This window comes from Lactuca sativa, chromosome 7 (assembly GCF_002870075.4).
Source record: "Lactuca sativa cultivar Salinas chromosome 7, Lsat_Salinas_v11, whole genome shotgun sequence".
Classification (NCBI taxonomy): Eukaryota; Viridiplantae; Streptophyta; class Magnoliopsida; order Asterales; family Asteraceae; genus Lactuca; species Lactuca sativa.
This window is the reverse complement of record NC_056629.2, coordinates 68,066,055-68,082,132: the sequence shown is the minus strand read 5'-3', so window position 1 is coordinate 68,082,132 and position 16,078 is coordinate 68,066,055. Positions and strand designations below refer to the sequence as shown.

The window sequence follows — 16,078 nt, the reverse complement described above, 5'->3', positions numbered from 1 at the left end:
GATTTTGTATGTGGAGATATGAGTTTGAGTTAGTATGTCTTTATTAACTTTGTTGACTGTTTTTAAAGTTTGTGCCTTTTGAATGTATTGCTCTTTTCTTTATCTTCAATCGGGTTTCAAATTCAAATTGTAGGTGCATCACTTCTGGAATCATAATCTTGATTTGAATCTTTAATTTGAAGAAACCCTAATCTCAACACAAGGCCCCATTTATGCTAATAACGTAAAGATTAGGTAAATGCTCTTGAAAATAACAAAAATATTCAAAAACTGAATCTTGAATCTGGATTCATCTGAAAATATGGTAGGATCAATACTTTCATTCGAAGCTTGCAATTGGAGACGATGATGAATCATGAAATCTTCATATAGTCGCCGAAATCTCAACAATGGAAAGAGGGATAACGATCTTGCCATAGGAGACTATGATGATTTATGAATCATGAATCAGGAAGAAAGAATCTAAAAATATTGAAATGAGGTTGAAAGATCTTAAAATGAATTGAAGATATTGAAATGTTTGTTTGGATTTGGAGAGAGAGAGAGAGAGCCCCTTTTTTATTTGTTATGAATGAAGATCTTGAAATGTTTGTTTGGATTTAGATTTGGAGAGAGAAAGAGAGGACCCCTTCTTTATATGTTGTGAATAAAGATCTTAAAATGTTTGTTTCGATTTGGATTTAGAAGAGAGAGAGAGAGAGAGAGAGAGAGAGAGAGAGAGAGAGAGAGAGAGAGAGAGAGAGAGAGAGAGAGGACCCTTCTTTATTTGTTGTGAATGAAGATCTTGAAATGTTTGTTTGGATTTGGATTTGGAGAGAGAGAGAGAGAGATATGACCCTTCTTTATTTGTTGTGAATGAATTATTTGTTGTGAATGAAGATCTTGAAATGTTTGTTTGGATTTGGATTTGGAGAGAGAGAGAGAGAGAGAGAGAGAGAGAGAGAGAGAGAGAGAGAGAGAGAGAGAGAGAGAGAGAGAGAGAGAGAGAGAGAGAGAGAGAGAGAGAGAGAGAGAGAGAGAGAGAGAGAGAGAGAGGACCTTATTTTTTTTATTTTTAAAAATTTAAATAAAAGGAAAAAAAGTAAAAAGAAAATAGAAAAACAAATTAAAATGATAGATTAGTCTTTTCAAGTTTAATTGAGACTAATTCCACAAATAAATTACTTAAAAAAAACCATGAAGTTAAAAATCGAAGATTAGACTAAATCTCAGAAAAAATACATTAAATAAGGACTATTTTTGAAAATTGATCTAAAATAAACTAGTTTTATAATTTTACAAATTAACAAAATTACCATAAACTAATTTTTTTTTTCCAAAAAACGTTTACACCAATTTAATTTAATGTATCACAAACGCGTAGAAAAGGTAAACGCGTTGATATTTTATCCGGAGACCGGAGACGTTGATCTTGATGCCAGTATATTCCCCTCTCTTTAACAACCTCTCATCTTACTAATTTCAATGGCGTCCGCTTCATCTTCTGCTTCTCTGCTATATCATACCAGCTGCTATGATGTTTTTCTAAGCTTTAGAGGTGAAGATACGCGTAATTCTTTTACAGATCATCTGTATGCGGCTTTAGTACGAACAGGACTTCGCACTTTTAGGGACAATGATGAAATCGACAGAGGTCAACAACTCAAGCCTGAAATTGAGAGAGCTATTAAAGAATCAAAAGCTTGTATAGTTGTCTTGTCTGAGAAATATGCAAATTCCAGATGGTGCCTTGACGAGCTTGTGTTGATCCTTGAGCAAAGGCGGAGCTTTAATCAATTTGTTTTACCGGTTTTTTACCATGTCGATCCGTCGGATGTTAGGAATCAAAGACAAAGTTTTGCGATAGATGTAGATGAAAGAGCAGAAAAGTTAAAATGGACCGAGTTTAATGTCAATCGATGGAAGACAGCCCTTACCGAGGTTGCTGATTTGTCCGGCATGGTTGTTTCGGGGTATGCTTTCTCTATTCATGCTTATAGTTTAATCCTTTGGAAACCCTTTTTGATTTATTCAACTGAGAGTGTTAAATATGATAAGGAATCGTAATTTGTGCCTGGTAGATGTCCAGTTCAGGTATGCTTCTTAAACACATCAAGTCATGGAATTTTCTTTTGCTAATATTGCTTTAAATTTATGCAAAGAGCAGAACCAGATGATTAGATGCTTACCTGTTTGATGGTGTTTTCAGTAGTAATCTACTATTCTGTGGCCTTTTCCTTAGTAGTCTAAGGGTTTGGTTTACTCTTGCACATACTTCATTTCCTTTGCTCCTTGTCTCTGGACAAATAGCTGTTCAGTTACTTATGACAGACATTATGCCATTCTCTTCCTTATAGACGGTTTACTATAAATACAGAATATGCTGTGAAATAGTGAGTGGGAAGTGAACCTAAAACTAAATACTGATAACATAGCAGATATTCCGGTTTGACTTTGGGCCAACACGTATTCTCGCCAACCAACCAACAGATTAAACCTGAATAACCTGTCCGTTTTGGGAAGTTGTCCAACCTGATTCATTCAATTCGGGTGTATCTTGACCTTCACATTATTAAACACTTATTCAATCAGATTGCTATGTAAACCTCAGTTCATCATATAATTTATTAGGTTGATAATGGTAGCAGGAAGAATATTACATTTGCTAGAGCATTTGAATTTCATGCGCTATAACGGAAGCAGTTAAATTTTCTTTATTCTTTTCTTGCAGGTCTGAAACAGACTTTATCGCAGAAATTGTTGGTACAATCAACTCTGAACTAGATTTGAAACTAGTTAGTACTCCAGCTCATCTAATTGGAATGGATTCGCGAGCTAAATTTATCAACTCTTGGTTGGAAAATGAGCAATCTGGAGATAATGTTTTAGCAATTTGTGGCATGGGAGGCAGTGGCAAGACGACACTGGCCCAATTCATTTATAACTCAAACAAGCAAAAATTTGGAAGCAGCTCTTACCTTGAAGAGATCGGAAAGCACTATAAACAGTCTGATGGTTTGCTTGGGCTACAGAAACAACTTCTCTCAGACATTCTAGGGGAAAAGAATGCAAGTATATCTAGTGTATCTGAGGGTACAAGGAAGGTTGAAGAGGCCTTACAAGTGAAAAGGGTGCTTATTGTTCTTGATGACATTGATGAACATGATGAATTAGGTGCTTTACTTGGAACAAGGGCTTTTTATACACAAAGCAAGATCATAATAACAACTAGGCTTTTAGATATACGGGCATGGTTTGGGTCCATATCTTGGAGTTGCCGGGTGCATGAACTTGAATTGCTGAATGATCATGAATCATTAGAGCTTTTAAGTTACCATGCATTTGGATCCAAAATTCCCATGGAAGGTTTAAAGGAGCTCGCAGTACAATTAACAAAGTATTGTGGTGGAAACCCACTAGCTCTTAAAGTACTAGGTTCTTCTCTATTTGTTGATGCTGAAAACCCAAGCAAAAGAAGTAACATAATCGAGATTTGGAGAAGTACATTGAATTCACTGAATTCATTGAAAGGAGATCTTGATTGTAAAATCCAAGGTATACTACAAAAGAGCTTTGACTCATTGCCACATGCCAGTAACAAAGAGTTGTTTCTTCATATTGCTTTTTTCTTTGTTGGTGAATATGAGGGTTATGTGGTAAAGATATTGGAGCATGACTGGCATGCAAAGGCTGGGATCGTGACCCTCACTAACAAATGCCTTCTTACCATCTCACCAAGTAAAAAACTGATGATGCATCAATTGCTTCAAGAGATGGCAAGAAACATAGTTCTTCAGGAGTCCAGAGATCCTGCAGCACGTAGTAGAATCTCGCAAAATGATGAATCTTATCGTTTGTTGAGAAAAGGAGAGGTATGATGCTTCTTATGTGTATCTTTAATCCTTTTTTTCCCTTCAACAACCTCCTATGTTAACTTTCCTTGTCTCATTTCCTGTCTTTCCCCATTAGGGTTCGAAAACAATTGAAGGTCTAGCACTTGACATGCGAAAGCTAGAGGAAGGGATGACATCAAATGTAAGACAAAGTTGTGAATGAGTGTGGTACTCTTGATATTTTTGCTGCATTTACCTTTAATTTTACCTGCATTTTATGTTATACATGAGATATGTACCTAATTAATTAACTTAATGCTAAATTTGCAGCCACCAACCCTTAAAACAACTTCACTTGTAAAAATGGACAAACTGAAATTGCTCAAGCTCCGATATGTGAGACTCACTGGGTCCTACAAAAATTTTCCAGAATTAAGATGGTTACACTGGACTAATTGTCAATTGAAAAAAATACCCTCAAGCTTATTGGGGAGCAGCTTGGTGGCTGTAGATATGAGCAATGGATGGTTGAAGAAGTTTGAACCTCCCATGGTAGGAATTTGATGTCCTGTTTTTCACTTAACCTTTTAGCTTCCCAACTTTCTGACAGTTGATGTGTTAACATACCATGAATGAATCTTGGTATTCTTTAAATAGGTTCTTAATTCACTGAAGATCCTCAATCTTAAATGGTCGCTCAATCTTGTCAGTGTCCGCCATCTTTCCCGACTTCCTAATCTCGAGACTTTGATTCTCTCGTACTGTTTCAGTCTCAGTGTGACTCATGTTTGTGAAACCATTAGAGGTCTTAAGAAGCTTTCTCTACTGGACTTCGGAGGGTGTAATCAACCTGGAAAGGTTGCATCGAAGCAATTGCAAAGGCTAAAAGCTCTATGTACTGGTGGAGGAATGCCACAACCGTTGTTGGTTCCCTTGCCAGACTCATTAGAGTTTCTGTTTCTCAATGATAGCAACCTTGATATAAGCCATGATGATCCATCATTTTTAAGTAAACAGTCATCATCGTTTTACAAACACATGAATTTTGGCAGTAATCCGTTAACGCTTCTGACCAATTACACTAATCATAAAATGCTTCGGGTGCTCGATGTGAGTGGTTGTCCAAATATAGAGTCCCTCCTATGTCTCCCAAGTACGCTAGAAGAGTTGTATACTTCTTGGTGTTCTTCATTGGAGAAAATAACATTCGAATCTGCTAGGTTCAGATTGCGGAAATTTGAATATCTAGGTTGTGAAAACTTGTTTGAAATTCAAGGCTTTTTCAAATTGGTGCCATTAGCAAAGCTTGATGAAGCAGATTTGGGACATATGAAATGGATTAAAGCATATCAACATACTAGGGTTGACCTTGCAGGTGATGATGTCATTAGATACGATTGTCATATAATGGTACATTTCTCTCTCTCTCTCTCTCTCTCTCTCTCTCTCTCTCTCTCTCTCTCTCTCTCTCATGCATGAATAAGCAATCAAAAAATACATCTTTCCATCGGAAAATTGTTTAATATATGAGTAATTTGATAATTCTGCAATGTATTTGGCCAGGTGCTGTATGAATACAGTATAATGAGCACATATCTGGCAGGCATAAAGGGTCAAAGCATGCCAATGTCCAAGTATAAGTCATCATCCTCGTTCTTATCCTTTCGTGTGCCTTCTTGTCCTGAGAAATTCAGGATCCAAGGGTTAAATGTAACCGTGTCATACAGAATAACAGGCACATCACACAAGGATAAAGATACATGGGCTTTATTCACCAAAGTTAGCAATATAACCAAGGGCCTTACTTGGATGTATAACCCTGCGATCTATTGCAAACCGGGAGTAAAAGATGTTGTGTGGTTAAGCTATTGGCCCATTGGGAACGTTTTAGATGCTGGAGATGAAATCAATGTGTCCATCATTGTGGGGGATGGATGGATGGTAAACAGGTGTGGTGCCAGCCTTGCTTTCATAGATGATGGTGAAGAAGAGTTAGAATACTACAAAAATTACAAGAAAGAGAAAGAAGTTATTGGAGGAGATCTATCTGAATTTGAGCTCACTACAGGAGCCTACTATCTTTGTCGTCGCGATTACTTCGAGTCAACCACCCATGATTGGTTAAATATATTACTTGGTGATACCATTCCTCGTAATTATAGATCCTTATATAACACTTTCATAGACTTACGTGGATGGAGAAAATCTTATCAAACAGACTACGGGGCATCATATATGGCGCGTAGAGCTTGGAGAGGTGACGCTTTTTCCGAGAAGGATCCAACTATATACTTTTAATCAGCTTGCTAACCTATGTAAATGAACACGAGCTTTGCTTATTATTGGAACAAAGACAAAACAGCAAAACTGGTCCCTGTTTTTTGTATTTTCTCCCGGTTTTGGCCCAAACTTGACAAAAAATGGTCATTTTGAGTTGGTTGTGGTTTTTGTCCCTCCCAAAACTTTATGAATGATGCAATTTTTTTTCTTCTTTTTATTGAACAATTAAAAAAAGATAAAATAAAATTTCTCTCTCTCTCTCTCTCTCTCTCTCTCTCTCTCTCTCTCTCTCTCTCTCCCCGGAAAACAAGAAACAAATGATGGACCACCCGGCCAACCAAATTGTGAAAAAATATAGAAACACAATTTCCCAATATCATTATCTATTATATCATTTATATCATTTGAGGACAAATAGACAGATGGTTTTCAGATACATACAAATAAACCTCACTACACAATTCCTAATCTATTCTCTTGATGAACACTCATCCTAATCTATAACGATCAATAACTTACAAAAGAACAAAGAACTGATAAAGTTGTACAAAACTTAAAAACCGTTTTACAATGAGAGAGCATAAGAAGATGAACTGTAAAAATATCTTGTCAATTATGACCATTGACCACTGTAGCTTCAACTAAATACTTTGGGTAAACGGATCATATAACCCACGTGTCAACCCGTTAAAAACTCACACCTTGATCCACAACTTTTATCCAAATGACATAATTGTCCAAAAGTCACAAATGCACAACTAAATCAATCCAAATATTTTTACACAAAACATCTTGCACATTCCTGAAATGACAAGTTTGCAATACTTTGCAATACTCACAATATTTAACACCCCCTCCTCAAACTTGACATTTAAGGAAGAATATTAATTTTTATTAAAATGATTAATTAAACCAATTTCATTTAACAAAAAATTATGTTGTGAAACACTTAAAAACTTTGTCAAAATATCATCTCTCTATTTAGAAGAACTAATTTTTCCTACTTTTAAAACACCATTTGCAATCTTTTCTCTAACAAAATGTAAATCAATTTCAAAATGCTTTGTTTTTTCATGAAACACAGGATTTAATGCTAGTTTAATAGCAAACCCGTTATCACAAAAAAACTATAATAGGTATTAAACTTTTTATTCCCAAATCAAATAACAATTTTAAAATCCAAATAATTTCACAAGTAACAGATCCTAAAGCTCTGTATTTAGATTCTGTTGAGGACCTGGATACAGTAGCTTGTTTTTTACTTTTCCAGGATACAAATGAATTTCCAAAATAAACTAAATACCTAGTAACTAACTTCCTTGAACTGAGGCATTTTGCCCAATCAGTATCTACATAACCCATTAAGTCAAAATTTTCTGCCTTTATAATTGAAATACCTTTCCCAGGACTACCTTTCTAAATAGTCTGAATGCTATTTTTAAATGTAACTTATGTGGTTTATGCATAAACTGACTGAGTATCTGAACACAATAAGATATATCAGGTCTTGTAATAGTTAGATTTATAAGCTTTCCAATTAGTTTCTGAAATCCACTAACATTTTCAAGTAAAGGAGCATCACCAATACAACTTCTTTTAGGGACAAAATTTGCCTCTAAAGGAGTTGAAACAGTTTTACAACTTAACATTCCAAACTCATGTAAAAGTTCAAGGCAATATTTCATTTGATTTAAACACACACCTTTATTTATACTTAAAACTTCAATTCCAAGAAAATAGCTTAATTTTCCTTATTTTTTATTAAAATTCTTGAATTCAAAAAAGATTTCACATTCTGAATTTCAGCCTCATTACTACTTGTTAAAATAATATCATCTACATACACTAACAAAACAATAATTAAATTATTATCCTTTTTAACTAACAAAGAGTAATCATTTATGCTTTGAGTAAAACCATAGCTAAACAATTCAGAACATAACTTCTCATTCCATTTTCTAGGAGCTTGCTTTAACCCATATAATGATTTAACTAATTTACATACTCTAGTATCACATTTAGTATGATACCCTTGAGGTAAAGTCATATACACATCCTCAGTTAAGTCTCCATAAAGAAAAGCATTATTAATATCTAACTGATACAAAGGTCAAGACTTATTTACTAGGGATGAGCAAAAGGACCGAACCGGCCGGAACCGGGAACCAGCTTCGGCCAAAATCAAGAACCAAACCGGCCCGACGGTTCTTCTGGTTCGTGGCTCCTACCGGTTCTTGTCGTGTCTTCAAATGTTGGAACCGGTCTTCGAAAAATAGCATCATACAGTTCCAGTTTTTGCCGGTTATATCGGTTCCGGTTCCTACCGGTTCCCGGTTCCAAAAATCTACAAAAATAACGTCCCGGTCCCGGCCCGAACGGTTCCATCGGGTTCCGGTTCCGGTGCCGGTTCGGGTTCCAGTACCGGTTCCGGCCGGTTCCCCGGTCCATATGCTCATCCCTATTATTTACAGATAGTGAAATAACTATACAAACAATAACTATTTTTTCCATAAGAGAAAATGTTTCCTGATAATCAACCCCTTCTCTTTGATGATAACCTTTGGCTACAAGACAAGCCTTATATCTTTCTACTTCTCCATTGGGTTTATACTTAATTCTATAAACCTATTTACATCCTATTGGTTTTTTTAAGAAGATCTACAATATCCCAAGTATGATTTCGATATAAAGCTTCCATTTCATTATTCATTGCCTCAACCCAATTTGGGTCTATAGAGGCATCTTCAGAGGTTTTTGTCTCAATTGTTTTATTTAGATTAGAACAAAAACATTTATTTTCTGTACTAAGAACAGAGTAATTTAATGTATGTTCAATTCTATATCTATGCGTCCCTTCAACAATATAATCATTTAACTTCATAGGTATTCGAGACTCTCTTCTAGACCTAGAAACCCCTATTGACTGTCCTAGAGAAGGCAATGAGTCTAAATGACTACTTTCCTCAGTTGAATCTGAATGACTTGGCATACTCCTATCAGATGAAGATTCAGGTACCTCGCTAGTCTGGTCATCACTGTCAAATGTAGTATCAAAAAAAGTTTCATCCAGATTCTGAGCTGCACTAGAATCATCCATCTGATGGTTAACACTCAAGTTATTTAGATCAATCAAATCATTCACATATTCAGAATTATGTTGATCATTTTAGGAAAAAGGGTCTACTGAATTATGAAAATCAAATTGATTATCAATAGTTGTTGATCTCAGTTTAAATGGAAAAACTGACTCATAAAACTTCACATCCCTAGAAACAAAAACAAAATTTGTATCAAGACTTAACAACTTATAACCCTTTTTCTTAGAAGAATAACCTAATAAAACACATTTTTCAGCAGGTTCAGAAAGCTTATCATGATTATTAAGTTTAGTGGCAAAGCACAGACTACCAGAAACTCTTAAGTGATCAAACACAGGTAATTTCTTAAACACAAGTTCATAAGGTGAATGTCATTTCAAAACAGAAGTTGGCATTCTATTAATCAAAAAAACTAAAGTTAGAATTTCTTCTCCCCAATACTTTATAGGAAGACCAGACTGGAAAAGTAAAGATCTGGCAACATTAAGAATATGTCTATGTTTTCTTTCAACAACCCCATTTTGCTGGGGTGTATAAACACAAGAAGTTTGACGAAGAACACCATTAAGTTCAAAAACGATTCCATCATATGATTTAAAAACTCAGTTCCATTATCTGAACAGACTATTTTGATTTTAGAATCAAACTGAGTTAGCAAAATATTAAAAAATAAAGTAAAGCAGCCATAAACTTCATCCTTACTTTTTAACAGATAAACCCAAGTAGCCCTTGTGAAATCATCCACAATAGTCAAGAAAAACCTAAAGCCTTCTGTAGTAAACACTCTATAAGGACCCCATACATCTAAATGAATCAATTCTCGAAGTTTGGTTGAACTATGAACACTAAGAGGAAAAGATTCATGAGTTTGATTAGCCTTGTGACAAACATCACAAGGAGGATGAGAAGAACTATCAAGATTAAGTGTATCTTTTAAAGAATTTAAATATTGTTCAGAAGGATGACCTAATCTACTATGCCATGCAAGTTTAGAGACACAACACTTAATGAAACTATAAGAGCTAATACCTGAGGGAAAAGCATCAAGATAATACAATCCCCCAGACTCTCTACCATTCTCCACAACCTTCTTTGATTGTAAATCCTGAACTTTGAAACAATTTTCATTAAAAACAACTTCACAATTTGTATCTTTACACAATTTGTGAACAAAAAGAAGATTTACGTCAAAATCAGGATCGGCAAAGACATCAAACAATGTTAAGTTTTCAGAAAACTGCAAGTTCCCAATTTTTTCAATCTTAGCAGAAGAGCCATTTGGATGATTAACAAGAAGGTTTAGTTTAGAAAAATCAACAGTGTCTTGTAAAAGAGACTCATATAAAGTCATATGTTGATTAGCACCTGAGTCAACAACCCACTTTTGATGACTAATAGTAGAATTACATGACTTAAAAAAAATATCTGCCATATTAGCACTGACAGGAGTATCCTCAGATGCAGAGGACCTTTCATTGATGAGACTTAAAAGTTTATTATACTGATCACTCTTAAAAGAATAAGCTCCACCATTCCCAGAGATACTAGAAGAAAAGGAACTTCTAGATGGAACAGAAGAAGAATTAACAGAAAAAGTTTTATTCAGATTTCTTTGATTTTCATTGTTAAACTCATTCCTAGGTTTAAAATCTTTTGGATAACCAATCAATTTATAACACCTATCAATGAGATGTCCCTTAAGACCACAATTCTTACACTGTAAATTTTGATTTCTTCTTCTATAGAATTAGAACCTTGACCCTTTTTTCATTAAATCTACTGTTAAATGCAGATGATTGAGTTTTAGACACGCTAGAAACAAAAGTTGATGTCTCATTCTTCTGATGAGATTCCTCTTTAAAGACAAGTGAAGATGCAGTTTTAACATTAGGAAGAGGATCCGTCAGAAGAATATGACTCTTTACTTGATTAAAAGATTCACCAAGACCATTTAAAAACTGCATTAACTTCATGAGTTTTGAATGATCATTATACTTAGTAGCAGCTTCACAAGTACATTCAGCAACATTTGTAAGACCATCAAATTCTTTCCAAAGAGTGTCGAGTTTATTAAAATACTCATATAAGGAAGAACCATCTTGTTTGAGTGAATTAATTCGTTGATGTATATTAAAAATAACAGACCCATCAGCCTTGTTATAGGTTTCAAAAAGTTCATTCCATATATCTACAGCAAACTCTGAGTATGCGTGTCCAGAATAAATTGACTCACACAAAGACCCATGAATCCAAGAACACACTACATCATTAGCACGATCCCATTTTAAAGATGTAAGTTTATTAGTAGAGTCCTTTTTTACAGTCCCTTCTACAAACCCTAACTTATTTCTAGCCTTAAGACTTCTTATCATAGAGCTACGCCAAACACGAATATTTTCGGTCCCAATTAGTTTAAAACTTACAATTATAGTTACAGTATTATCAGATGGATGTATATAAAGAGGGTCACGTAGTTTACAGGATCAACCTTAGAACCACTACTCTCAAGCGGAGTATCAGACATAGTGTTCACACAAAAGACAACCAATAAAAACACACAACAATCAAGAAGGTAACAGACCACTATGTTCCTTTGCGTCCAGATGGTCACCACAGTATGTTGGGGCCCAAGACAGGAACATCGGAGTCAAAACAATCACAGATATTAAAGAACTAAAAACACAACAACTTGTGTACTCAAGACAACCAGAATCTTCCACATCTATAGCTAGAACATAGATAGAAGGGATCAAGAAACGCTTACAGAGCTATAAGCTGAACAGGCCGAAACAGATCGACTCCCGTTACTCCGTTCTCTTTTGGAAAAGTTAATGGTGATGAAATCCATTAACAAGAGTTATTTTGGAGAACAAGATTAATCGATCAAAGAACCAGCAAATATTTAATTCGTCAATCAAGGATTTCCACTTGATGACGATGAATGTCTCTCAAGGATCTCCACTTGAAGTCAAACTTGCACAATCATAAGAAAAAAACTTGCAGTACCAATATCTTAACAGAAAACAATAACAAGAAGGAATCAGATCAAATAAAAGAAGCCTAGATGTTCACAGATGAGTAAGATGAACTGAGATTCCAACAGAAACCCCAGTATGAACTCAACTATGAAGATCTACAAGGATCTCAGCCGAAAAATAAAGGTAAACAGATGTACCTTTATGAAACGATCTTCAATGACAAATCGAAGCCCTATAGCTTTGATACAAAGTGAAAAAATATAGAAACACAATTTCCCAACATCATCATCTATTATACCATTTGAGGACAAATAGACAGATGGTTTTCAATTACTTACAAAGAAACCTCACTACACAATTCCTAATCTATTCTCTTGATGAACACTCATCCTAATCTACAACGATCAAGAACTTACAAAAGAACAAAGAACTGATAAAGTTGAACAAACCCTAAAAACCCTTTTTACAACGAGAGAGAATAAGAAGATGAATTGTAAAAATATCTTGTGAATTATGACCATCGACCACTGCAGCTTCAACTAGATACTTTGGGTAAACAGATCATATAACCCGCATGTCAACTCGTTACAAACTCACACCTTGACGCACCACTTTTATCCAAATGACATAATTGTCCCAAAGTAAAAAATGCACAACTAAATCAATCCAGATATTTTACACAAAACATCCTGCACATTCATGAAATGACAAGTTTGCAATACTCACAATATTTAACAAAACTCGACACCATCACCAGCGATCGAACCACCATGAGGTCTGATCGAATCCCGCTTGGTCGATTCCTTAATCGGCCACTATCACCGTACTATGCCTTTGGGTGCCGCCTCGCCAAAGTTCATTTTTGGTGACCATTGCAGACGAGATCCCCAATGGTAGACTCACCTCCATCACCTACGTAAAACACCCACAGAGAACCACAAAAAATCTCGTTAGAAACAAAACAGGCTTGACAGCCACCTCCAGCTACCACCATTGTGTTCATTGTCACCCATTTTTTCCCTTTGTAAATTTGAAACCTAGAAAATCAAGATAAATCCTCTTTAAATCAAAATAAGGAACAATTAATTCCTACATCCAACCACCATATATCATATATGTATAGTCTTATAGGGCCAAGCCCATCATTGCACTTCTCTCTATATATGTTATACGTTGTAATGCATTTCAATCATTAGGAAATATGCAAACATACAATCAGCGGCATCCCAAAAACATCGAGGTCGAAATATTGCTTTCAAATTATGTCCCAAATTAGTAGATGCTGCTAAATTAAAGGAACGGAAACATCATAAGAAAAAAGGAAGAGGCTCATAAATCGTTTGAGGCAAATAGACCTTTTGCGCATTTTCGTTAATCCAATAACAAGATCTATACTTCTCGATCAAAACATCATCAAGAGAAAAAGAAAAAAAAATCAGAATTGATTGATATATTTTTCGAAACAAACGAACTAAGCCTTCTCGGGGACTTTCATAAGAATAAGAAAGAAGAAACTCATGTAAATACCATGAAATAAGGTTTGATAATATTAGTGGAGATTCCATAAGTATTTCATTCTAAAAATGGGAACAACTATATATTTTTTATAAATTAGATGTAATTACTACTTCATCATATGGAATGTATATAGTGAAAACTTCATTCTCAATTCCATGAGATTTTTATGAAATCCTTTCATTTGCACATTTTACGTTTATCCTTTCATTTGAGTGCACATAAATAACTTATTTAGTCCATAATTTTTAATAAATGCTATTATGATGCTTTAATTTACTACTTTAAAGTCTTATCAATTAGTTATTTAATTACTATTTAAGTTTTTCCATTCTTTTTACTAAAAATAGAAAAAAATTCCAAACCCAAACTAGGGATGTTACATTACTCCAAGCGTAGGGTATCATAGAGAAGCATTATTTGATATAAAACCTAAATATATGTCAACTATACAACCTAAAGCATATTAATCATCTTGTGGCATAAGTTCCTCGAGGGGAACCTAATTACTTCTTGCATTCACCAAAATTTTATAACTTTTGCATTTTGGGTCTAATAGTTTTGGGTTATTTTTGTAAAAATAAAACAATTAGAATATAAAAATAAAAAAAAAATAGTTAGTTAAATAAATTAATAGAAATTTTTTATAATGAATAACTGGATATTTATTGGGATAAAAAATTAGAAATTTTGTTACAAGGACCATACTTGTCAATTTATGAAACTTAAGCTTTATCCCATATTACTAGTTAGGATTTTATCATTATGAATTAGATGTAAAAGGGTTAGTTATGAAATATGTGAGGCAACTACTAAGTACACTGTGGCTTGTTGGATTTCTATACTCAATCATCATTTTAAAATGATATTGCTAATAATATATAATTTTATATGATCAAACATTTATCAGGTAGACATTTGCTGAGTATTTATTATAATTACACTATTAACTAATAAATATTATTAACTCTTTTATTAAATTGAAAAATTATTAATTTATGAAAATAATATTTTCTAGGAGTGTAACTAACTATTATATTATAAGGTATGATTTTATGTCATGTACAAAACTTTGAGCTTATTTAATTTCATTTATGCAATGTTTATAAAATAATGTACATATGAGAAATAAGATTGAGTGTAGGGATGACAAAAAAACTCATACCCGATGGAAACCCAAACGGGATAATGACTTAGGAGGGTAATTAGGTTTTCAGTTTGTCCGTATCCGTATTAGGTCGCTAAAGTTTTTTTTTATTTTTTTATTTTTTATTTTTTTTATTTTTTATGTGTATTAGACCAATATGGTTGTTATTAACGTTTAGAAATAGTCCTTTTACCAGTTTTAACCAGTAAAAATGACTATTTGTAAACGGTAATAACAACCATATTAGTCTAATACGCACAAAAAAAAAAAAACCTTAATGACCTAATACGGACAAACTGGAAACCTAATTACCCTCCTAAGTCATTAATCCTAAATTTTTGGGAAAAATACAAATCTAGTCAAAATCCTTAATTATTTATCAAAAAATAGCCAAAAAAACCACTTAGCCAAAAATAGCCCACAAAAGAGTAGTCAACTGTAGGTTGACTACTGTTTCGCCAAATCGTCTACTGTTTCGTGCTTTGTATATTTTTTTTTCATTTTTAGGATACAAAACCGTAGGCTTTTTAAAACATATGGTTTCCCCTTTTTTTGTAGTTAAACCCCCCCAAAAACAGTAGATTTAAAAAAAAAAAAAACCATATTTTTTCACCTAAATCCGTATGTTTCGAGAGGAAACCGTAGGTTCTAAAAAACCTACGGGTTTGTATCCTAAAAATGAAAAAAAATTATACAAAACACGAAACAGTAGACGATTTGGCGAAACAGTAGACGAATATCGAAACCTACGGTTTCGTGGGCTGTATTTGGACATTTACCAATTTTTGGCTATAAATTGCTAATGACTTCCTTAATTTGGCTAGATTAGTAATTGCCCATAAATTTAAAGACATTGAGAATATATGTAACGCCTCGATTCTCAGGTATCGATGTAAATGAAAATTTATTTGGTTTAAGACCTACTCGACGAGTTGGTTGCCCTACTCGTTGAGTAGCAACGAGATGGATCGCGTGTTTAGTGGCCTACTCACCGAGACCATGAAGGAACTCGATGAGTAGGGGCTGACAGATGAAACCCTAAAATTTCGGGGTTCTGCACCTTATTTAAAGAAGCATAAGCCCCCTTTGGCCTCTTTGCAGTCCTTTGAGAGCTCAGAAAACCCTAATTCGTGTGGTGTTTCATTCTTGTGTGTATTAAGCTTTAGAAAGGAGGCTCTTGGAAAGGAAGAGCTTGGAGGGCAAGAGACTAGTAGCAAGGAAGGCATAGGAATCAAAAATCTACCTCAG

The 16,078-nt window shown here is 34.4% G+C and overlaps 1 protein-coding gene across 1 annotated transcript; it reads left to right on the top strand.

Moving 5' to 3' along the window:
• Positions 1–1,371: 1,371 nt before the first annotated feature.
• LOC111879790 (disease resistance protein RUN1) lies at positions 1,372–6,342 on the top strand. Its single transcript, XM_023876223.3, has 6 exons — positions 1,372–1,952; positions 2,711–3,851; positions 3,949–4,014; positions 4,143–4,364; positions 4,470–5,222; positions 5,376–6,342. Exons 1-6 carry the CDS (start codon positions 1,465–1,467, stop codon positions 6,108–6,110), a joined length of 3,405 nt encoding a protein of 1,134 aa, XP_023731991.1. The 5' UTR covers positions 1,372–1,464; the 3' UTR covers positions 6,111–6,342.
• The last annotated feature ends 9,736 nt before the right edge of the window (positions 6,343–16,078 follow it).